Here is a 26,094-nt window from a genome sequence, read left to right as displayed (position 1 = left end):
CGATGATTGGAGGCTAGCGCGGGCTGTTGCCTTTTGGCCAAGTGCAGCGTATTGATTTGTAAATATACTTGTATGTAGCATCGCGCCTGCGTCTTCCCACGTAACAATATGTCCTGTGGGGCAGAAAAGCCGGCGTTGCAGGCAACGAGTCGTACCAAAGACCATCATCATCAGTGACGTCAACAGCGCCTTGTATGGAGGTGAATTAAAGTAGATTAGGGTGGATTAAGGTTGGTACAAATTAGAGCAAGGTGGATTGAGGTACAGTCGTGAAGGACACGTGACAATGTATGACGTCACGTATCATGGACGTAACCACTTAATTAGAGAAGGCTTAACGCTTTCGCAGTGAAATCACGTAAGAATACTTAAGTGACTGTCAATTTTGTATCGGCGCATTTGCTTCATGCACCAAGGAAAGGAGCTTTCTAGTTCGAATAATGTTATTTTATGGCATAAATATATTTAAATATTGAGATGCGCACGAGAGAGGTAGAGAGAATGAACTTGGTAGCATGTGAAACCACCTAGTTTAAAATATAAAGGCAGAAGAAGACCATAATCGTCAACAGTATACTTCATTTAATTCATTTTCGGCTTAAAGGCCCGGAGGCATTACATAAGGAGGGGCTTTGATTCCATGTGATAATGCCAAAACAAATGAAAAAAAAAACGCCGAAAATTTACAAAGTAAAACAACATCATCATCATCATCATGGTAGATAACAGCGACAACAATAACCATACACGGAGAAAGATTGGAGTGCACCTCTATTCGCTCGCGCACACGTATACCGACCTGAACTCTGCCCGGTATATAGTCACGGATCACGCAAGCTCTCGCTCTGTACGCAGTCCGACGCCGAGCGAAGAACTTGGTACCGGAGTGCTTTGCGGAGCATATAGAGGAACGACAAAGGCAGCGCGCAAATAGCCCTCGCGCACTTCGTATAAAGCATTCCATGATTCCAACTGCAAAGCTCTTTTTTTTACCGGGTTTGCTTCTCACGTGTCTTCGCCTTTTGTTTGACGGGGCAAGCAAACAAAGATGAATTCAGTGCGGCTTCAGTCGTCATGTGCTTAAAAGCAATTTCCCCGTGCCAGCCAGGGGACGAGAAAATTGGCCTTTCTTTATTTTCTCCCTTATTTCTTCGCCACTATTTTTTATTTTCTTCTAATGAAACGACGAGATTTTATTTCACGCTAACAGAACGAATTTTCGGGAGCCAATCTCGAAAGATATTTCTCTCGTTCAAACTTTTCTTCTGTCTTTTTTTTTTCTTCGCCTCCCCTCTGTTCTTTTCCATCTTGAAAATGTACGTCACTTCTACGAAACTTTTTCGTAATTGCGTTCATGTTTCTCTCGATCTTTCCACATATCTCACCTGAATCCTTCAGGTCCCTCCCCCCCCCCCCCCCCCCTTTTTTTTTTATTTCAGCCTTTCGGGAACAGCCAATCAAATCATTTCACTCTCGTTTTACTTCTTCGCGTGCTCGTTCACTCCCATTTCCGAGCGAACAAGGTGCGTCGGAGCCTTCTGTTTCGTGGTGTTTTCTCTTACTTCGTCTGATGCTTTGATACCTCGAAGACGGAGCGGTCGCACACTTTCTTGTTTCTGGCACCCTTTGCGCACTCTATCTCTGTACCACTTCTCCTCCTGCCCCAGCATCGCATTCAAAAGCAAAGCCATAACGCAGCGTCGTGGTTGCAGCTACAGCAAACAACGTGTATCGCACCCACATCCATATGGAGCCTGCTGTATTTGTTGATAAAAGGGACGAAATGAGCAAATACTGGCGTGCACCTAAACCTAGCGCGAAGCTACCAGGAAAATCCACATGAGTCCCCCCCCCCCCCCCCCTTCCAGAAAGCTTGAAAGCCTAAGAAAAAAAAATCTGCCCTGACCCGATTTGTCCAGTCGCACTATGCAAAAGTTTTGGCCCCGTCAGGGAGTAATCCTCAGCCGTGACTTGAAAAAATATGCATCGAGGCTGAAACTTAAGAATCTTTTAACGCAGGAACTGCTTTATCATCTTCGACTTAGACTAACTTACACAAACATTGGAATTTAAAAATTATGTTAGGAAACTTTACAATTAAATGTTATCTGAAATGCCACGCTGCTGACACGTCGGGCATGCTACGTGCTTGGACGTTGTACTACGGAAAGATAGACTCAGCAAATATGACTGTTTTAGATGACTTCTTGAAACTTGGGCTTGCACGGTAACTCAAGTTACCTTGTATATCCCGAAAGGTGTCCCTCGTATGGATACGGTTGTATTTACATACACAATGTACACATGCGCACAAAATACACGCGCACGCACAAAAATATAAACACGCTCGCGCGGCATCGCACCCATACGTACGCATTCGCGTATACTAAAGCCCGCAGGCTATAGCCTCGAAATTGCGATACGGATCTCGCAGCATTTTTTTTTTTTTTTTTTTTTTTTTGCGGCCGTTAGAGTTTGCTCGCGTGCGCTTCAGCCGTTAACGCAAGTTGCCGCGGGGCAAATTCTGAAAAAAAATTTCCCCGCAGATTTGAGCCCAAACTGAGGTAAAAAAGACAAAAAAAGAGAGACTAATTTGAGGCGTTTCCGCCGCATGGCCTGTTTCTATACATTTTCCTCCTAAACGACGTTCCCTCTCTCTCTTGTGCCGGTGGTCTTGCCGCTGGAGCAGAAATTTCTGCATGTACACATCACGCTTCCATGAGCGCATGTGTATCTCGCATTGATATGCATTTGTACGCCTCAACGAAGTCGTATTTCAAGCGCTGCTCCTAGAACCATCATTTTTTTTTTTTTTCAATTTTCAGTCCGCGCTGCTTGACTCTTTCTTTGTTTCTTTCTTTCGTTCTAAACTTTGAAACTTTGGATCTGTGGTGGCACACTGGTGAATGTATGCCCGGGGGGCCCACGTCGTAAAAGAAGAACTGGCGCGATGATTTCGTGCATCACAGCGGGATGCCGCCACTTCCGCATGCGTGGCGTTAATGAGAAAAGCGGCCTCGCTCTTCGTCGTTTTCACTGCGCATTGAAACGAGTCTGGATGGATGGATGAAAAACTTTATTAGGGTCCTTTAGGGCGCGCGCTAGCACGCAGCGACGCGTAAAAAATGTTTGTACAATGAAACTTTGCCGCGAGCGAGAGCATATGGGCGAATGAGATAGAGGTTGCAGAAGATGACAGAGAGAAAAAAGGGAAAGTTGCCTTTGAGCGGTATATAGCGCTTGTCAACAGCCGGAAAATGATGTGTGCCCGACGACGTAAATTTGTGAGCGCGAATTGCTTCATTCGGAATGCCGGTAACCTTTATTGCAAAATTTACTATCGTTTCGTCGGTATTACGACGTCAATTGTGTGACCATTTATCCATGAGTTGAGGCAAGTAGAGGCGTGTCCCTCGTAGCAAATCGCAGATTAAAGCAAATTATGGTGCGGAAACACTGAAATTTCAGTTAGTATATTTTCGTAATATTACCAGACGCACTGAAAACCTTGTTTATGAGCGTAATTGTTATGGGGGAATACATCAAGAGTGTTGCGGAGTGGTTGCTGCTTAACAGAAAATAGTATAATTGTCGAATGTAAGTGCTGTTATATGATGTTATTGAATCAGTGCCTCCATAATCTGTTCCAGGTCTTATTAGTTTATGTTCACTATGCTGTGAAGTGGTGTCGCGTCTACTTGTCAAGTGATATGACTGTTTGTAGGGGGTCGCGGGCTCTGTCAGGCCCTTTGTCTTGGGCGCGCCTCCCTAGTTTACCTTATATTGTTGCAATTTGAATGAACTCCACTTCACCTTACTTCTCCGATGTATTCTGCATGTACTTCGCCTTTCTTTGTATACGTACGCTTATCCGATATTGACGGACCTCCCTACCTTTCCTTCTTCGTTTATCTCTCTCTCTCCCGATATTGACGGGAACTCTGAAAACATTGTTGCCGATGGCTGCTGTTCCCATTGACATGCTCTTCTTACATACGCATAATAACGGTGTTTTGGACATCAACAGCATTATTCCTTAACAATTTCTGTACTTTAGATAATTCGATAGATGACTGGCAGTTTGGCATGCTTTACTTGCATACGCGGAATGACGTTCTTTCATATACGTAGAATCACATTCGCCAGCGTTCTTTGTTAACTACACTTTTACGTTTAACATTATTTATTCTACGTTTAATATATTATTTAATATTTGTCGTTGTCGTCTGCTTCCACAGCTGGCTGCGTTGCCGCTTAACCATTCCAGCGTGGAATTCAACTTCTCTTCCGTCACCGTAATGGGGAGGCCGCGTTTACGGGGATATGAGCCATTGCTTAACGGGGTATGGGCCATTCATTGTCTTACATGACGGGCAGATTTAATTTTGAAGCAATTTAATTTCGAAGAATCGCAAGCGGCAATGGTGGACGAATGCGGCTAACCACGCCACCGAGCAAACTCGAGACATCGAACGCAAGCGACAACACGACAAGCAGAGAATCGTACAACGCGATGGAAGAAAAAGTTGCACGAAATGGAAGGAAAAGTAGAAGGACAGGGAGGGAAAAGTAGTAGGTCAGGTACACGCGCGACAAACTTCGCTTACCCCCATTCTTTCGACAGGGGAAGGGCTGGTGATTATTTTTTTTATTCTGCTTCACCGTGTAGTTGCTCTGAGAAACGCAATTATAAACAAAGCGACCAGTGCCTTCACCGTGGACTCCAAGATCTCTTTAGATAAATTTAACCGAAACAAAAACGGGCACTACGACAAAACCGAAAAAAAAAACTGTCAGCCCTTCCACTGGGGTGGAGATGGAAGACCAGCAAAGCTGGACTATGGTGGGAATTATGTATTTCCAATTACGACTATTAAGATGTGATGGTGTAATTGGTTATTTGAACTATTAAAGAATGAGAAATATATATAATCCGGTGGTTTTAATTTATTTAGTGACCACAGTGACCATGGCCTTATGATCGCTACGGTACACCGCCATAGGGTGTACGGCAAAGGTTGGCACGTTCTTCATAAACACGTCACCAACGCCGCACGCGTTCGGTGCGAACGCGGGCAAAACGCCGCCGCCGTCGACAACAGTTCTGTGCGTTGCTGGTGCTGCTGCCCTCCCTCCCTCCCTCCCGTCCCCCACGGCCTTCGCGCGACGGAAGAAGTCGCGTTTGCTCTCCGCCGGGCGTTCGCTCCCCGTGAAAGCGCGCGTCCCTCGCGCGCTTTCACTCGCACGTACAACATACGGCCAATGAAAGTTTTTTTTTTATTGCGATAGCAATTATATGGACACTCAAAAGCAGATTTCTGCCGTCGGCGTCGCCGTCGCCGTCGCCGTCGCCGTCGCCGTGAGGTTCCGTATGACGTCATTTGGAGATGAAATCGTCGCCGCGCGCCGAACGCTGTATGTGCGAGTGAAAGGGCGCGAGGGGCGCGTCTTTCACGGGGAGTGAACGCACGGCGGAGAACAAACGCGCGTTCTGCGCCGTGCTCGCTTAAGGGCTGCAGAAGTAGGCGTCTCTTTTCTCCTTTACAATCACCATATATGTAGAGCAAACGCGCCTTCTTCGGACGCGCGAGAGGCCGTGGGGGAGGGGGAGGGAAGGGAGGCGACGTTTAGCTGCGGCACCAAGTGCCTATTTATATCAGAGGCTCCAGCAACAGTCACCAACGCCGCACGCATTTTGAGCTAACGCGGGCAAAACGCCGATGGCGTCGACAACAGTTCTGCGTGTTGTTGCTACCAAAGCCGCTCACCTTACTTCGTATGACATTGCTGTGTTGCTATCGCATTCATTGCTTCGCCCTTAGGGCGAAACTGTGACATTTTTTTTCTACACGCGGACACGACCATCGGAGATTGAGCCCTTAACAGCTTCGCTGTAAAAGAAACGAAATATAGCGAGGAAGAGAGAGAAAAAAGACATCTTTAATGAGCACAAGGGTGGCCTAATTTGCAGGAGTGGTTCCCTTTTCACGGTAGTCCATGCGCCGTCTTGGCTACGACCACCCTGATCCAAGAGGCGGGAGCTGGACAGCAGCGTCTCCAACTGCTCCCAGGGGTGGGGGGTACGGGGTATAGCAACGAACATCGCACCGTGCCCACGTGTAAGGTATTACATAGCTGTTCGTGAGCGAGCTAGCCATAACATTTTTTTCTCTCGTTTCTTACAATGGTCGTTACTTAGAGCGTTACAGTACAGGGCCAGGGGCGCTGTACCGCTCTGGGCGCAAGAAGTTGTGTGAGCGGGCGTCAATAACGCAAGCCAGTTCATCGCCAGGGCAATTATACGCGGGCCGCTAACATAAAGGCTGTGCACACTTTAGTACGCTCAACTACAGCATGTGAGCGTCCCATGCCTATAAGCTTGCAGTTTCGCAAGCCCCGCACTGTAAAAGTAATAAAGCAGTAGTATACGCCCGGCGCTAAGCCAATTATCCGCCAGTATTGTGGAGAGATTCTGCGTATATACGCACTTCTTTCTGGTTAACCTCCCCGTCTTTCCTCTCTCTCTCTCTCTCTCTCTCTCTCTCTGCGTACGTGCAATCGCCCCGCGGTTATTAGAACTACCATTTCTCGCCATCCTCTGTCGAGCCCTGCAATTTCGTGCCTGCGTTAACCCTGGCCAGGTTACCTGTACCGCAAGAGGAATCAATCACGCCGGCGCTCGCTCGCACTGCTAAGCGCGTTTCCTACGTAACAGGTTGCTCTTATTTAATGTTGTTTACGGGTTTGTTCAGTGCCTTGGCTTGTCAGTAGTGTGAAAGTTTGCCGGAAAAGAGAAAAACGGATTTTTTTCTTTCTAAGAAAAAGACGGAGGGGGCCCGGCAGAAGGAGCTTTGTCTCTAATCGGCTGCCAAGAGCAAGTGCAGAGATGGACAGTGTAAATGAAAGAGAGAGAGAGAGAGAGAGAGAGAGTGTGTGTGTGTGTGTGGTGTGGTGTGTGTGTGTGTGTGTGTGTGTGTGTGTGTGTGTGCGTGCGTGTGTGTGTGTGCGTGTGCGTGTGCGTGTGCGTGTGCGTGTGCGTGCGTGTGCGTGTGCGTGCGTGTGCGTGTGCGTGTGCGTGTGTGTGTGTGTGTGTGTGTGTGTGTGTGTGTGTGTGTGTGTGTGTGTGTGCGTGTGCGTGTGCGTGTGTGTGTGTACACGTGTCGATGACAATGACAGAATAGCGTGAACTACCTGTGACGACGAGTACGCTTGAAAAGAGTAACATCTAATTTCGTCACCTCACAAAATAATTAATAATAAAGTCTGCGTTTCTTTTACTTATTCCACTACAACTGTCGTCATCCTTCCTAGCTTTGAGATATTATTTCAATTGTTCGACGTATTCACTTACAGTTTCTTATTGACATCGCGTTCCTTTTGCGTCCCTATGGTCATCGCGTTCGTTCATTTTCCCTTCACGCTGCTTCTCTATCGCTCTCTCCTTTTGATAGCGTACCTCTTCTCTTTTCTTTGGGCTTTCACATTAATTTGCCATTTCATCAAGTTTGTGCTTCTACTCGTTCCGCTGTTATTCATAATAAGAGCTCCAGTGCAGTTCCTAACAACGAGACCTTAAATTTCATTTTCACACTGTTATTGCTTAACTGCACATGGCTTTTTAAATTCTTGACTTTGCACTTTTTGTAACTCATTAAAAGAACGATCGGCTTGCTGCTTGAAAGGAATCGCGCATTCTCTTGTTAAAAACAACGATAACGCATTCCCGTACAGCAATAGCTTATAGGCATGCTTGCCCACTTCGTACAGTCATCCATCACCTTCGAAATTAGGGCTTTCGCTGTTGCTTTCCAAGTTATCCTCCTCCTCCTCATTACCGCCCCTCTCTCTCTCTCTCTCTTTCCTTCTTTTTGCTCGGTAAAATAAAAGCAAACGTTCTCATGCAAGCGTCATCTTCATTCCCTTCGGTTCCTCCACCAGGTTAAGTGTGTTCAGACCGTTTTAAAGCACTGATCATTATAGGCGCAGTCCCCTGGTGAGAGTAACGTGAATAAACAGGTCGCCAGCGTACGAGCGAAACTCGAGCATGCAGGTAACCAACATATCATTAATGCTATTTGCGCATTATGCCTAAACTTTATTTTGCCTCAAGTTGCTTTCAGTTGGGGTACAGCCAAGAGCTAATGTACGCCTTTTGGAGCGTTCCAGTTCAAGGAACAAATTGCGCGACCTGCCAGAGCTCTTGTAAGAAAATCACTTGGTAGGACGTCGAAAAAAAATTTTGCGAGATGAAGTGTACTTTTACTTCTCCTGAACCGAGTGCACATTTATTTCTCGGGTGTCGTTCGTAGCGCTAAAACTTTTTTTTTCTTTAGTTACAGCGCTGCGTGATGGAAGGCGGGCGCTTATAGTAGGCGCAATATGAAAGTCCGGGCGTTCCAACGCTCGCATCAATCTCGGCGCTCAAATTAAACCAATATTGCTGCCCTCCGGCTCGGCACAGAGAAAAATAAAAGTGAGAGAAAGAAAATACGCGCCAGCTTCATACGGCATTACCTGCATACCGAGCGCGCTCACCGAAAGGTAATGCAAATGCCAACCGCACACGTTTTCATTAATTCCGTGCAGCAGTGCATGAACTGTTCAGTTGATCGCAAGGCTACGTAACGATCGATTGTGGTTGTGTCACCGTTTATAGTGACAGTAATCTATTACGACATGAATACCTTTACGTGTAAATAACCAGTCTCTATATTTGCACGTCCTATATAATTTATCACAGGTTGCAGATTTCCCACAGACAGCGCACGAACCGCACGTTTGATAAGCCGAAAGTCGATATGATAATATGTGGAAGTACTTCCGCATACATTTAATTTAATGTTTTCAACAGAGTGTCCGTAAATTACGTATATGCTAAAACAAAACAAGTAGGAAAATAAGTCTGAGGGATGCCTAAAAATATAAAAAACAAGTTCACTTGTCGAAACGTTGGCGCCTGCTTTCACCATGTTCTCGTTTTGCTCATAGGCAGCGTCTATGACACGTTGTTGTCTTTTGTGACTTGCCGGCCGACAGGCTATTTCGGCTACTTGATCTGCGGCATGTTGCGAGAGGTAGTAGCGTGCGAATAACTTTCTAATCACAAATTGAATTGTTGCCTTTTTCGATTCGGTTTCAGCAAAATTTTAAACTGCGCGAATTCGCAGGACGTAAATAGAAACGTAGAAACATAGACGCACACACAGAGCGAAGACTTCCAACTGGCTTTATTTCGAGAAGGCAGAAAAATTGATAAGGTCCTCCAAAATATCTAAACAAGGAATCGGTCATTCAAACAAGGAGACATTCGATTCGGTCTTCGAATCGAATAATCCTTATTCGTAAATGCGAGTATCTTTCGAATAGTATTCGAATATTTTAGAACGTCAACTGAGCGCAATTAAACAAAACACTGAAAGTAGCGTACGATAAATTGTGAGGAACGCCGTAGTGGGGGACTAGGGATTAATTTTGACCACCTGGGGTTCTTTAACGTACCCCCAATGAACGGGACACGGGCGTTTTTACATTTCGCCCCCATCGATATGCGGCCGCCGCGGCCGGGATTTGATCCCGCGACCTTGCGCTTAGCAGCACAACACCATAGTCTTAGCTAAGCCACCACGGCGGGTATTGGAGATATTGTTACCCTAGGCGGCCGGCCAATGGGGAAAACCTCGTACGAATAAAACATAAAAAAAGACTCTGAACTTAGAACGGGATTAGCAAGTTCGCACGTGTACACGGTGGATTTGTTGACCACAGGACGGGGCATAGAATTCGGTAAGGTTTATCAATTTAACTGGAATGACGATGATAGCGACATTAATGATGATCGTTGACAACTCAAAGCTGATCAGCGCATAGGCAGCGCACGAAGCGCGCAGTGTCGACCACGAACAACGGAGACGTACAAAAACAGAGTTCCCAGTAATGGCTCAAAAAGTTTGATGCTGAGAAATCTTTGTATCTGTGTGTTTTCTCAAAAATATAGGCACGGCATTAGGCAAAATAATAGCAAGAGCTTGGTGGCGCAACGCCCCACCCGGTTTCAAAGGGGACGCTCATAGCATCCATCCATACATCCACCCATCCGTAGCTATACTTATTGCGAGTGACCAACCCGCAAATGTGTTAGACATCGAGGAATTAGGAGTAGTAGCAGTAGATTATTTTATTAGGGGAAAGGGACAAAGAAGGCATGAAATCAAGTGACGCGGGCATCGTAACTGTCTCACACCTAAACTGTCCCGAGTCCGCGGGAAAGGAGGTGGGGAAGAGATGCATAATCAATCATTCGTTATACATGTCGTTTCGTTTTGAAGGTGTTCGTTGTAGAATGGTTATACTGTATGATGATGATGATCATGATCAAGTTTCTGGTACGGTGCGTTACGCAGATATACATAAGCGAGTGAAGAGTCAGTAGAATGTAGGAATTCCTTTGGCTCTCGTTTATTCCTATATTATCACCCGCCGTTCGCAATCAGCCGATCGTGGTTGTGATAACGATGGCGGAGAGCCATCCGGACCCCTGGCAAAGCGCGAAAAGCTAAGCGAGTTGGAGTAGAATGGTTGCATTAACCACATCCAAGGCGCTACGCTCTTTAATAATAATTACGTGCTCGCCCTTTAGCTGCGAACGACCAGCATAGGTGTTCACCTGTGAATGGGCGTCCAATGTCTTCACTTTTAAAACAAGCACCTAATAAGTACACAGAAGCTTATAGCAGCTCGTAGCGTTAACATATATCTGCAACACGTCGTGTCAACTGTCCGCTTATTGCAGAAGAAATGTTGGAGTTGTGCCGGACTGAACACAAACGTCTTTCCTGAGGCGTGACTGCGCTCTCATCGCGCGCGGCAGGTTGCAGAGGATAGAGCGTGCGCGGTTTACGTCGGCCGGCAAATATTATATAACCTAACTCACAAAAAGCGTGCAGTGCTGCCCGAGAAACTGTCGGCTTCATCTAACTAAACTGGCGGTCAAAGTCGCATAAGTTGTGCGCCCGGAAAAGCAGTCTTTCGTCGACTCGCGCCGTTCGGTCTGGCCAATCCCGATTGACAACGGCACGAGATCTAAGACAACGGAGGAAGGAAATAAGCTAAAAGAAAACACTACATATCTCAGCCAGCCTTGCGAAGTGAACTCTCCGAGTAGGAATTCCACTCGCTTTTTCCTTCGCATTATCGGCGCAACACGTGGCATCTAAGGCTCAGCCCATTGGCCGGGAATGTTTGGTTCCCGGAAATCTTTAATCGACGCGCACTCGTTCGGTCGCCCTGCCGTAGCTCTGCCCGCCAAAGCGGGAACAATAAAACCTAGCGCACGCTCTGGCGTGACGATCATGTGTTGAGCCGATACGTCTGGCTTCAATTGTGTTGCCCGATTCTCTTGACACATTCCTACCTCGAAAATACGTTACTGTGTATTCTACATATACATTTTATGTTTCGTCATGTGTTTCTCCCCCTAATATGTTTTTCCCCTTTTTCACTTTTCTCTACGTCTATTATATTTTCCCCCTGCCCTATAGATCCACATCGCAGATCGCTTTGAAGATGAGGCCCGCACGGGCGCGCATTTTGTACACGTCGCAGATCGCTTGCAAGATACGGCGCCCGCCCAACCGCGCCGTAAGCAGCAGCCACCGCAATAGAACACCCCCCTCCCTCGCCTCCCCTCAGCGCCTCGCGCGCGACGGAAGACGGCGCGCTTCCGCCCCTCCTTCCTCCTTCGCGCGAGATTCTGCCGCGATCGTCGGCTGACCGTCGCAAGCTTTCAGTCGCACATACAGCGTACGGCGCACGGGGACGATGTTATCGTGGTTCGACTTTATATGGAACATCGCGGCGACGGCAACGGCAGAAATGCGCTTGGAGTGTACATATAATTGCTACTGAAATAATAATGGTTTTCTCTTGTTGAATGTGTTCAGTTTGCTCTGTTGAGTGGCATTGTGCGCGATCTTTACAACGAAGTGACCTGTACAACGAAGGATTTTGGAGGACCTAAGCACTTCGTTATAAGCACTGTAACTGTCTAGCGCAGACGGCTGACAGCTGAACGGTGGTCAGCAGTGGGGATGGGAGTACATTCTGTGCCACTGCGCATCCTCCGACGCTCAAAAGTTTGCCATGTGAGCTACTCTCAGCCGCTTGGATGACCGACCGCTCTCAGAGGAAAAGGTCCTGGGACCTTGCCTTATAGGCAATCTTGCATGCACAAGGCCACAAAAGCCCTGTTGCGCTTCTCGAAGGTGAATGCATTGACTGTACGAACGCTTGTCACTGTCGGCGAACAATCCTCTGCGAGTGTGTTCACAGTGACGGCCTCTTAATTATTTTAATGCGAATGCATTATAGGCCCCCTTACGCGAAAATGCGTCGGCGTGACCGAAAGATGGTACCAAAAATGGCTGACGCCGCAAAGAGTAAAAACACGTCAAAAATGTTCGGATTGACGTCACATCTCTCAAGGAGGTTTCTGTATAATAAGAAAATTTTGTACATTTCGGTATGGGTGGAAATCGAAACCGAGCCTCCGAGGTGCAAGACGAACACGCTTGCCCGACGCCGTGGCGGCTTCACCGTTCTGGCTTGTACTAAAGGTGTCCCTAGTGTGTGCGTCATTGCAAACGGCACGTCGCAGTTATGTGGCTGACTAAAGTTGTCGCCCAGTGCGTGCGTCTTTGAGCACGTGATCGCGCAGACAATGCGGTGGAGGTGGCGCCACTGCATGAGTGCATAAAATGAGCGCGTTCATGACGTTCCCAGGTGTACAAACGGCATAATGCTTTCGCATTCCCACGCGTAAGCAGTCTTAGGTGTCTCTGCCGAATTATTTTGCTTATCTTTCCTTTTTCTCATCTATCTTTCTCATTTCCCCTTCCCCAAGTGTAGGGTAGCCAAATGGGCACGTGCTTGGATAACCTGCCCGCTGCGGTAGTCCAGCGGCTACGGCGTTGGGCTATTAATGGAGCTAGCGGTAGCGGGATCGAATCCTGGCCGCGGCGGCCGCATTCCGATGCGGACGGAACGCAAGGACGCTCGTATATACCGCGCATTGGGTGCACGTTGCTCCCTGCAATGCCCGATGTATCGTATATACGCTAGGCTGAATTTGATGCCTCGAGATGATGACTGAAGTGCGGGAAACTTAATGCAAGCGTCATAGTTGCGTTTCTGATAAGCTGGAGTGACGTTTCAGTAGCGTATAGCTTAGTAAATCAATTACTAATTAAATAATTAGTATAGTGATTAGGTTATAACTGAAAAAAATCTCCTAGTTTGTTTTTTCTACGTATGTACTTTCCATGGCCAGAAATGTCAACAATTTGTTCAAATTAACTGTCTTTGATGTGTAAGGGAGTTTGGGCTTTACAGAGGTAAGGAACCACAGCTTGTCACAATTAATTCAGAGCCGCCCACTACGGCGTGCCTCATAATCAGATCGTGTTTTCCGGCACGTAATACCGCAGAACTTAATTTCAAATTTTCTTTTAACAGCGAAGCAGTTTAAGCTATCCGTAAAACCATGCTCGTCGATCGAAAAAGCCTCGCCTGCTCCTACTCCGCCAAGCTCCACCCGCCTTGCTAGACACTGCGCGCTACCTGCTCTCCACTCCGCTAAGATCCGCCCGCTTGCCTAGACACTGCGCTCGCCTCGACGGGGCCCCTTTTGGCGAGAGCCAAGCCTGGTAACAACCAAAGTACGCGGCTTGCGTGCGCTTCGCAACGTCTTCCGGGATGCCATGGGGTAAAAGATGCGGAGGCGGAGCTTGGTCGTGACGTCAGCGATAGTATAAAGCTTGGTGTCGCCGCGCTATACCGGCAGTTGTCATGTCGGGAGCGTGTGCTGTGCCTTTGCTTCACCATGGGTAGACCTAAACAACTCCTTCGGAAGAAGAGGCCGCGTATAAAGAGCGATAGACGTGGTAGTGCTGGGTGCCGATCAGTTCTGCTGTTTCTTTAGCCTTGCGCCACTAGTGCAAGCTACGCCAATTTTTTTTTTCAACCTCTCTGCCTTTACCTCCGTCTCTCTCTGTGTGTGTGTTGAAACTATGCAGTGCGACTTCGCTTCCATGATCAAGAACCAACTAGCCTATAAATGCGAGGCAAGAGGGCTGCGTGTCGACGCGGGGAGCTGCTGCAGCGCAGCGATCGCAGCGAGGCCAATTTAGCGAGGTGACTCCGTGCATACGAGGCGCGTGCCCCGAGAAGATGTGCAATCGAGCCTCTCGCACTGCGGCCGATGCGCGTGCCGGAACGTGCCACCGCGCCCGGCTGCAGGATGAACGTCGTGTCGTTTCCATGACCTCTTCTCGCTGCTCATTGAATAGGGCCCCGACGACACTCACGGGCGACGTGCGCGCGACCCTCGTTTCCAGGGAGCTATAAAAGCGAATAGATTTCATTTGGCTCTTTCACCAGTAGGTTTCGCGGTAGTAGGTGGTCGGCGCTGGTTCGACTTTCACCACCACCGATACAAAAGCACCGATGCAAATGTCACGTGAAGCACGTGACCCGCTACTCTGGTAGCGGGCGCGCTACCCGAGTAGCGGGCCCGTATCGTCGCCGAACGCCAACTAGACGCACGTGTTCTCGAGCGAGAGCTTCGAGGAGTCTGAAGATATGGATGCTGTGGCGGAGCACTCAGTCTTGCCCTTTTATCCGAGCTGTGATATAGCAGTGCGTTCATGACCCCAAGACAACTTCCGGTCATGCATTTTTTGACAGCCAAGTTGGCCAAGGAAAATAAATAAGTATTTTGTTCCTGGTGTGTTCAGATATAATTAACAGTCGACATGTGTGGAGCTAATGTACCGTATAGACTCGTGTAACAGCCGCACCCGCGTAAAGGCCACACCCACCACTTGGGAGGCCATAATTTTGGGGAAAAAATTCCAGCCAAGAAGCAATCGTGTTTGGTGCCCCGATCCCGCGCGCGCGCGTCGGCGAATTTTTGCGCGCTGCGTACTTCCGCTTGCCGCTACTAGATGGCGAGAGCTGCGCGGTGACCTCTGATGCAATGGTATACATCCGGGGATCCAGGGTGTGCACAAGTCACCGGCTGCGCCGGTGTCCTTAAAGGTTCGGTCCCGTGTAAGGGCCGCACCCTCGCGAAAATTATGGCAAGAAAAGGGCGGCCCTTACACGACTCTATTCGGCATGTAGCTTTCTTATTCCACTTAGCAGAAAAATTCATTTGTCAAACATTTTAGCTTCTCAGCAGGACGGGTGCCAGCTGGAGAGTTCTGTATATTATCTTGGGGCCTGTGTGTTTATAGAAAGAATCTTGGTTAACCATTCTGTTATCAACGAGATCCAATTAAACCTACTTGACGAGATCTCGCAATCAAGACTAACAAACGTCATACCTAGATACACTCACTGCAACAAATGCACGCATTTAAGCGTATCATTCTTTTAATAAAGCGAATAGCTTTCCAGAAGTGTTCGGCTATTCGCTTCCATTGAGTATCAACGTCGACGTTTTCTGCACAATATTTCGATAAGGGTTAATATTGTCGCGTTGTAGTGACGGTGAAGAAACAAATCGATAATAGTGTTATGATCCGGTGAAAAACTGTCACCATTAAAAAGCGAAACTACGTACGCGTGATTCATAACGTAGAGAGTTTCGTACAATAATTACTACAGGGAACTCTGCGATCGTTCGGCTGCCAAGGAAATGATGATTAGTACCCGCCGCGGTGGCTTTAAACAGCGGCTATGGTGTTGCGCTGCTAAGCCCGAGGTCGCGGGATCGAATGCCGGCCGCGGCGGCCGCATTTCGATGGGGGCGAAAACGCCCGTGTCCCGTGCATTGGGGGCACGTTAAAGATCCCCTGGTGGTCAAAACTATTCCGTAGTCGCCCACTATGGCGTGCCTCAAAATAAAATAGTGGTTTTTGACTCGTAACACCCCGGAATTCAATTCACTTCAAATGATGTTATTATTACATGACCTTCGTCTGACCTCCGTGCTTGTGGCTTCAGACGTTCCCGTAGCGATACTGCACACATGCATAATCATTGCGAATTGTCACATTATTATAACACAACAACGCCGACGACAACGACAAGAAAGAGCGAAAAGACGGCAGATGCAACGCAACTGGAGTCTACGTAAAGCGAAGCGTTTAAATAAATGCAAACACCCACATGAAGAGTGGAATTTCATTTTATTTACGACTACGCACATAGGGAACTGTTCCCGTTCTTCTCCCATCGCAGAATCTTTTTTTTTCTTTTTTTTTTTTGTCGTTTGGCTTCGCGGCTCCTGCCCCACGTTTTACGGCATAGCGATCACTTGTCTGCCCCAGCAATACTGCAAGACGCGGAAACACTGTTCGGCCACCAAGTGGTTACGGCCCAGACTAGCGCTGCATCGTACGGAGTCTTACTGATCTATCAGTTCAGTGATTACAGCCTAGCCTAGGGACAGCACATCGCCTGGATTATTATAGCTCAAAGAGACAAAGAAAACGGGCGGTATAGGGCGGTTGGCGCGTCCCACAGAAGCGATTTCAAATGAGAGTTAAATGTGTTAAGCCAGAACCCAAAGGGATGGGCTTCCTCTTAAAGTAAACGTATTGAAAAACAAAACTGTTTCCTTCTTCCTACAACTCCGTTTTCCTCTCATATTTCCACGTAGTGAGTGACGGCCTCTAAAAACACGCCAGGCACGCACAATTTATTGCTAGGCCATCTCAAACCTCGGCGGCGTCTCTAACCCGCAAAGGACTCGGGAGCCGGTGCCACAACACCGCCTACCATAGCCCCACTCAAGTTTTGTCCGCGTGGAAAAATTATGACCATCGGTGGCATCCGAACTCGATGTTAAGCAGACGACACTCTCCGAATGCGTTCTTCGCATGCGTACCGCGCCTCTACGGCGCGCACCCTAAGTCGCCACTCGAGACCGCGCGGGCTTTTCTCAGCGCTCAAAAACAAGATCCACGTGATTGCCGCCCGGACGCGTAGCGGAGTGGACCCCCGCTCCGTACACGCAACACGTGGTCGGAACACATTTCCAGGCCACTCTAAACCTCAGACAGCAAACGTCTCGGGAGCCGGCGCCACAACACCGCGTACAGCAGTCCCACTCGCGGTTTGTCCGCGTTATGACCATCGGCGGAATGCCGACCCAGTGGGCGCAAGACCGCGTTCTCCGAATCCGTTCTCCGCATCCGCAGACCCCCCCTCCGCCCCGGCGCGCACCGTGACTCGTCACCCGACACCACGCGGGCCATCTGAACCATCAAAAACACAAACGGTTGCGCCGCCCCCGGCGCGTAGGGTTGTAGAACCCTCCCTTTACACATAACACGTGGGCAACTCGCGACACTGTAAATGTATACAGAACAATCATGCAGCCTTACACCACCTATGCTGCATGTTTGAGAAATGAGCGGCTTAACAGCGATGATTTACCTACAATTGCACATGCCCAAGAAGCGGTTTGTACGATGGCACATGCTTACAACGGGAGACTAGCGAAGAAGTGTGCGGTACATATTGCGACAACGCCCTATATACTATCTCTTCGAGACGATCGCCGCGTGTTGATAATTATTATGTCCATACTGTGACACACACCCACAACAGGCGATCGGCCAAGAAGCGGCCGTTACAGTTAATATAAAAATAACGTGTGTGTGTGTGTGTGTGTGTGTGTGTGTGTGTGTGCGTGTGCGTGTGCGTGTGCGTGTGTGTGTGTGTGTGTGTGTGTGTGTGTGTGTGTGTGTGTGTGTGTGTGTGTAATTTTTTTATATAGATTCCTTACTCGTTGGAGTAAATTCGGGTGCCGCTTCGGACTGCACCCCGTCAATTTCGTTCCGAGTTAAGGTAACACTCCGTGGCCGGGACCCGTTGCCACGACGACTCGCACCAAATCGCCTTAAGGCGTTACAAAGGTTGTGAATGTGCCTCTAATGGAGGCCAGCCAGGTTTAGAAGCTCAAAAGAGAATGGAGTAAAAAAAAAATGAGCGCATATATACGGAGCTACTGAAGACGAGCTGAAGGCGCGCGTGTCGGTCGCCTAGTACACAGCGCGGTCGAAGATGTACGACAGCCCTTGGCCTAAGCCCGCACGCTTCCAAGGCGTCCCGCGCACGGAAGCTCTACTCAGCCGCAGTCGCGCCGTCCGAAGGCCTCTATTCACTTAATTGAATTGCGCGCGCCTTGCTTTGCTCGGTGGCACAAAGAAGGCCGTTGATAAGTTGATTGGCCTCCGCGCGCAATGCGATGGAATCTGCATGACCGTATTTCGAAGAGGAAAACGGTTACATTTCGTAGTGCTACGCAGCGACGGCTATCTTTCTTTTTCTTCCTTTCTTTCTTTCTTTCCACGAAATTTCATGAAATTGCGATGTGACATCACCGCCTGACCACTCGCTAAACCTGTCTTTGCCGCAAAACACAACGTACGATTATTAATTACGACAGTTACCCACTAAAACACATTCGCTAAGGTGAACTTGCAAAAGCAAGTACGCGTTTGAACTCGTTTGCGGAACTGCTGTTTATTTCCTGAGTCTTTTATTTTTCTTATGGACACTGCAGTTGGATTTGTGGCGAAGCTTTACGTCATGAACTTTCCTCGTAATTATCATGATCACGCTGTCATACGACAATTAAAGGAGAAAAAGTTAATCAGACGCCACAATCTGATATATGAGAGGCAGGCAGGTTAACCAGGACTGAGCCTGGTTGGCATCTCTACACAGGGGGAAGAGAAAAGGGGAGGGAAAGATTAGGAGAAGAAGCGAAAGTTCACTGTGGGTATCGCCGACGTAGCAACAGTTGTCTGCTCTGTATCAGAGACGGTCATTCAGTCCGGATCACAAACGATCACTCAATCCGGTAGGTTTCAAAAATTGCAGCAGCGCTTTTGTGGTCTTTTGAAGCTGTGATATGCGAGGCCATGGTCCCAAGATCTTGTTCAAGGTGAACTGTTTTGTGGGAATTGGTGTTATACGAAGCATTTTGCAAGAAGCTGGCTATCGAGCATCGTTCGGGGTTCTGTAAAGCGTCACCAGATGAACCAGCATGCTTGTGTAAGGCCAACACTTGTGTGTGTGAAGCGAGCGTGTGTGTGACAACAGCAGCAAAGCGACGGTGACAAGATATAGCATGGCGGCAACGGCGATGTCTTGAGGACTGATTTATTGTGTGCTCCGGCGAGGAAACATTAGAACCTATCCCGTTACGACTTGAACCTACCCCATGCAGAGCACCAAGATTTCGTGCTGGTGGGACTAGCTGCTGGGGCACTCGGGTTCAAATCCCATTATTGGACACGTAATTTTTTTTTTTAATGGAAGACACCCGCAACGATGAGAGACAGGAACTTTCGAACGAAACGTTGAGCAAAATAAAGAGGGCACAAATTTGCCTAAGCATATAGAAACTGCCCCTCGCCTTCTTGGGGGCCATGCTTTTCTGATGCGCGGATTCTTGCCAGAAGTAGATATACGAAAGCCAGGGAAATGATGGAAGCATTCTATACCAGCAAGAAAGGTATACAGCTTGTGTGTTAGTGAAACTTTGATATCCTTGTACAAGGCCGAGAAAAAACATTTTTTTGAGCATTCCTTATCATACCGTACTTGATGCTTCAATGAATGTGTTTGTTTCGAAGGCGCCAACTGAAGGTTCATATGTACGCGTCTTCCGTAAAATAAAGCAGTTGTGAGTGGCGCTCTATCCTGTTGTCTTCTCTTGTGTGCTGTGTGTTTTAAGCTTGGCGCCTCAAGATAGTTATAAGGAACCTACAACTTACACTGTGAAGTGCCTGGCAAGAAGCAAGGAATGCTTCGCGTTAAAAACAAACACTTCTGTATCCTCGCACTGCGGCAGCATACGGTATACTGCGTATAGCAACACTTGCATCGTATACTTTGACGTTATTGAACGCAGGAGGTTTCCTTCTTATCAACTCGCGTTTGTAGCACGAATGTTGTTTTGGCGAGTCGCCCAGCCTATACATAGGCGAAAGCACTCTGTTGCCGTGTCATTCCCTTTTTCTATTTTGCTTGCTTCTCGTTCGCGAAATGAAGGACGCGGGAGCACACTGCTAGGCCTTCGCGAAGCCCCTGATCTGTCCTGCCGAGCCACCTGTTCTATATCCACGAGCCATGCGGCGCCACGGGCACTCCGCCGTGCGATCGGCCGTTGCGTATTGAGCTGGTCCTGGAGAGTTTCATACGAGATAACCGGAGACAAATATAACGCTTGCGTCTATGCCAGATGCAAGACTGGCTTTTTGAACGTGCACTGAAAGAAATGGAAATGAGTTTGCGCTCACAAAAACGTATATACATTTCCATATACACTCTAAAAATGTTTACACCCTTAAGGGCGTTTGCTTGTCAGACGGGTAAAACCCCAACCGTTAGGGCCTTAAAAAATTATAGAGGACGACAACGGTGCTCTAACTAGGCGTGCAATGACAAAAGACGTGGTTGAAAACTATGTAATCATTCCGACCATCCTTGGGCGCACAGAAATATCCGACAGGAGAATTTCACACGGATGGATATGAAACTTTATTTTAAGTCGTCTGTCACAGCTGTCATCATTTTCACTCGCAAGAAAAGGTCGGCAAACAAGATGCCATCATTGGTTCCCACCAAAATTTTGATCTTACTCCTTAAATGTGAAGGTGTTAGCCGTGCGACAACCGAACACCCTTTACACGCCCATAAAGGTGTAAAAATGTTTGGAGTGTACAGTCCGCACAAGTCTTTACGATTTGCATGCGTGATCGGGCAGGCTTGGCAAAGAAATACTTCCCTCAAGCAACAGCTGCTACGACATATATTTCTCTCAAGAATTATGCAACAATATGTGCAAACAATGTGCATGTTATGTCGATGTTAACGTGACATGAGACGTTGTACAGGCTAGATGAAATATGTTCACACGGGGCCCGAAAACGCTACAGAAACGATTGACACGCTAGAGCTCGCATGCTGACAGGATTTGGGGAATCGCGTTTATTTTACGACAAAGTGATAACGCGGGATCTGAGACATTTTTTTTTTGCTTTAATCATGTAGTTGTACGAGAAAACGTATATATTTTATAGCAATGGAAAGGAAGTAAGTAAGATGGATGACTACATGACTTGCATTATAACGGGTGGGCTTTTAAAACGAAGTCTTTCGGTTATTTCCCCCACTTTGCGTGGATGGTTTGTCCGGCCGAGTGTATACTTGACGATCCCAGAGACTGTGTAATCAAAGAAGGTGATGAAATAGTGGGCCGATACTGATAACAGTGGATGTGTTCTCGCAAGTGTTCTAATGTGGTTTGTAACCCGCCCCTATGCTGGGGGCAGTGCTAGGCCACGGCACTCAAATGCCTCATAGCATTAACAATAATTGCAAAGCAAGGGCTCTGCTGGCACCCTTCCCAAATACGTCTTATTGCAGGCTGTTCTACGATAGCACTTGTGAGCACAAAATGAATAGAAGGGAGAGGTGAGCTACTTGGTATTGCCCTACAGTATCGGAACTTAAAATGCAGGAAAAGTAGATGGGCGATAGCGCGTGTGGTGTATGCACCTTTCGTCGCCGGTCTTCTTTTGCTGCGCTCCAAGTTCCGATACTGTAACAAATTGAATGTGTGTCCCGTGCGAGTGTGCTTTGAGCTGCAGAGTGACCCAGGCTATCAAAGCAGAAGCTGCTGTAAATTTAAATGTGCACACGTCGTCTCATATTTTGATATTTAATTTTAATGCGCGCATCATTTAAGTGATGCGTCAGTGGTGAAATTAGAACTCCTAAACACGATATAGCGCAACTGTGCTTCAATTAAAATACCGCGGCAATTTTCAACATCGCTAAATACAATTGGCAGCATAATTCAATTGACTTTAAGTATACCTTTAGTGTTGACATTTAATACATTGTGAACGATACACCAACAACGTTTTAAATTGACATAGCTCAATGGTATTTCAGTGAAAAGAAAGCAACCCATATTTAACACTCGTCAATAAAATTATGAATTGTTTTTCAATGTTGCGCTGCTAAGCACGAGATGGCGGGATCGAATCCCGGCCGCGGCGGCCGCATTTTGATGGAGGCGAAATGCAAAAACGCCCGTGTGCTTGCGTTGTAGTGCACGTTAAAGAACCCCAGGTGGTCAAAATTAATCCGGAGCCCTCCACTACGGCGTGCCTCATAATCAGAACTGGTTTTGGCACGTAAACCCCAGAAAGAAGAATTGTGTTTCAATGAATGCGCTACATACTTTCGATACAATTTGTTGACATTGACCAACAACTTTTCCATAACTTATCAACCACAAATATGTAAGAGAAAATGGAGCTAACCAATAAGTGTCCCCAGCAGCATAACTCAACAGGTCTACTGGAGGATATATCGCTTATCTTTAAAAGTGATCCTCAGATGGTTTACATAATACGTATATTACATGACAGCCACTGTGAGTATTCTTTCTTCACTAGCTCGTCCCTTCAATGCCGCCGGCATTGGACTGGAGAGTAGCCGTATGTTGCAGTCAGTTCATTACTAACCAGTTAACTTCTTAATTACTCGTTTTAAATTTCCGGTAGCAAAGGCAGTAGCACAGATCGAACCACAGAATGTTAGAGCAATTTACCCGGTTTTAAAAGCAGCATTCTTTGTTGAGATGTTTGTCGACAAACATCCTTGTCCCGCTCCGATTCCGAAACTTGGCGCACAAGGACAGCCGGAAGCGCTGTCCACGTGACACATGACACTGTCGTGACGTCAAACAGCTCACCGCTGTGCCGCGCTGGTGCATCCAACCTCATGCTTGTACGACAAGCGACGGTCTGTCCCCAAAAGACGAGCTCAGCGGTAAACCCGCCAACTTGACGATGATAAAAATGCATTTATTAAGGGGAGGCTCGAAGTCATATCATGTTGAATAGAAAGGGGAGGCGTATTCGCTTAAAAATATGTAAGACGTTGCGGGAAGAATCACGTGGGTAACGCTCTCACCGCTCTTTGTGAGCCCAGTTTCGGAATTGGAGCGGCAGGAGGTGAGTTTTTGTCAACAAATATCTCAACAACGAATAGTGGTTTTAAAATCGCATAAATTCATCAAACCTACTGTGGCTTCATCTGCGATGCTGTCATTGCGACGCGAGGCTTAGAACTAGCAAACAAAATTTTAGTTATCAAGTTAGCTAACTAATTGAGCCGATTGCGATGGCAACTCTCCGCCATCTGTTGTCGGATTTGTTGTACCAAACTGATTTCGAGCATTAATCTTTGTCAACACACCCAGCGTATATAGTCATTTTACGACAATGTCCTTCGAAGGACATCAACCTAATGTTGCCGCTCGAAAACAGTATGCGCGAGGCCCTAATATTGCGAGGATGATTTTGCGCAATATACCCACACTGCCAACGATATCTTGCGAACACGTTGAAGCAAGTTGTCACTGTGGCCGACCTGTGAGACTGCAACTTTGTGCTCTACCAGCAATGCGCCTTTCGGAAAAATGTGAGCCTGCTCATTCCCTCCGTCTTCCAACTCACAGTAAATGCGTAATGCCATTTCACGGCTGGCCATTGGTACTAATGGTTGCTTCGCAACGACATTGAATGAAAATAAGCGCTACAAGGGCGAGCATCTTGCAAAAGCAGCGTCACACATCGCCACGTAATGGTCTTGTCAGCCGGTCCGGTCGCGTCAAATGCAGTGGGACGCATGGTGTACAGCCTGAAGCAAAATGAAAGGGAGCAACCAAATTGCTTCCAAGACACTACAGTGAATAAACACACATGGCCTCATAAAGGTGTTCACTGAGAGTAAACGCTAAGCGGAAAATCTATTCGTTACGTATTACCAGCTCAGACTCGAATCCACGCATCACGACAAATTGTTGTTTAAAAATAAATTTCGTGTTCCCTATAATATTGCTCACGACTGAATACCCGCGCGGTCGCCAGCCGCAGTATTGTGGCTGCCAGGCGTCTACACGTCACCTGTCACGATGCTAGCTAACAATTCGTGCCACTGAATCAATTCTCAGGTGATGCCACCGACTTACATTCCTTACAAGTATGCGGCGCAGCGACCCGTTTTATCTTGAACCGCGAGTATCACTCCCCGCGATCGCGGCGGGAGCGCATCATTCGCAACGTTCGTGGCCGCGCCACTGTTTCAAAAGCCCAGAGCATGCAGTATAATGAACTCCGAAGTCGCACAGCTTAAGCCCCGCGATAACGCCAAAGAGCGCGAACACCCCTCCGCGCAGAAAGGAGATTACACCGCGCGGATGCACCGTAAAACGATTAGACGACGACGAAACACGCAGCTACCGCGGTCACGCCGGCCGGTCGTGTAAGACCAACAAAATGCAGCGGGAAACACTCGCTCGCCTCGAACGACAGCTCCTACAGGCCGGTGCACCGTAGTACATAGTGCCAGTACGGCACGATGTCCGTGCGCACTGACGAAGCAAGCACGACGCTCGAAGACATCGCATGCAGCGGCGGTGTACAGCGCTACGCGAAAGGGGGAAAAGCGGGTGCCGCGAGATGCTGCAACGAGCAGCGGCATCGTGAGCACGAGCGTGCAAGAGGGATGAGAGAGACCTGTGGTCGGGCGGCGTGAAGGTGATCTCCTCGTGCGGCGGTCGCTTGCCGTCGGTGGGCGATGCCATGGTGGAGGCGGTGTGGTCTCGGCGGCGCGCGCGCGCTACGGGACACCGCAGCAGGGCCCGGGCCGCAGTCTGCTGCTGCTGCGCATGCCGCCGCCGCTGGCCGATGCTGCACTGGCGGTCGGGCGCCGCTCCGCTGCGGAGCGCCGGGATCGGACGCGCCGCGGTCGGAACCGGCGTTGGCGCCCGCGCGCCCTATGCTCCGCCGCGAGCGCCATCTGCCGTCGCAAGGCGCGCGCTTGGATCGAGGAGGGGGGAGGAGGCCTTGCGGGCAAAAGAAAATTGAACGGCACGCGATGTTTAAAGGAAACGCCGTAGCGTTGCGGAGCTGCAGGGTGGAGGGCTTGATATCACGTGGTGCCGTGTGGGGTGGTATAGGCGGTGTGATGACATTGTGTGCTATGTCATTGTGTGGTACGATGTGATACGCTTACGATGTGGCGTATGTCGTGGAGTGGTACTATGTGGTATCTTCTGGTGGGGTATGTCGTGGTGCGGTACTATGTGGTATGTGGCGGTGTAGTATTGTGTGGTATCAGGTACGCCACGACGTAGTTCAGTGCGTTATGCCGTGGAATGCAAAAACCCTCGTACATTTAAATTTAGTTGCATGGTAAGGAACTCCTAGGTTCGAAATTATTCCGGAACCGCTCACTGCAGCGCTTTTCATAACCCGCAGTGAAGCTTTCAGACGTAAATTCGGGTTGTTTCAACTGCCGTAAATGTGGCAACGAATATTAAGAGGACACAGCGGCCGCAACAACAAATGAATCTCTATGTGCGTACACACGGTGTCGCAAGGAAAGTTGCCAGTTTTCCTCCTCTTCCTCCTCCTTCTGCTCCTTTGCCTCCTCCTCCTCCTCCTCCTCCTCCTGCTCCTCCTCCTCCTCCTCCTCCTCCTCCTCCTCATCATCATCATCATCATCATCATCACCACCACATCATCATCACCGTTAGCCTGTTCATGTACACTGCAGGACGACGGCCTCCCCCAGCGATCTCTGTTTAACCCTTGTCTTCGTCAGTTGACTCCCTTAGCTAGACCTGCAAATTTCCCAAGCATCCCTCCATCTATGTCTCGAGCCGTCTCGATCGCGTTTTCTTTCCCTTCGCACCCATCTTGTTACTGCTATCTCCTTCACGCACTGCGTGACCTTCGAGACGCTGCTTCTTCTCTTACGTTAAACTAAAATATCAGTCTCTCGTGTTTGCTCTCTAATCCTTGCTGACATCTTTCCATCTCTTAATGCAAAGCCAATCATTTTCCGTTCCATCACAATTTCTTGCGCTTTTCTTAAGTTTTCCTGTTTCTTTGTCTATATTGATACCTTCGCGGCTCATAAAATCGTGCAATCATTATACAGCTGTTGAGAGAACTCCGATGAACTTGTTCGTAACGATTCACTCGCATCAGAAGC

At 48.2% G+C, this 26,094-nt stretch overlaps 1 protein-coding gene across 1 annotated transcript in view; it reads right to left on the bottom strand.

Annotated features, from left to right (window-relative positions):
* Window positions 1-24,866, bottom strand: part of LOC119446631 (neprilysin-1) — a 111,556-nt gene extending 86,690 nt beyond the window's left edge. The window contains exon 1 of the mRNA XM_037711116.2: window positions 24,612-24,866. Within this exon, the coding sequence (XP_037567044.1) occupies window positions 24,612-24,679 (68 nt within the window). The 5' untranslated portion in view covers window positions 24,680-24,866. The remainder of the gene's footprint in view (window positions 1-24,611) is intronic.
* Window positions 24,867-26,094: the final 1,228 nt, after the last annotated feature.

Source organism: Dermacentor silvarum, chromosome 3, assembly GCF_013339745.2.
Source record: "Dermacentor silvarum isolate Dsil-2018 chromosome 3, BIME_Dsil_1.4, whole genome shotgun sequence".
NCBI lineage: Eukaryota > Metazoa > Arthropoda > Arachnida > Ixodida > Ixodidae > Dermacentor > Dermacentor silvarum.
This window is presented reverse-complemented; position numbering and strand designations above follow the sequence as displayed.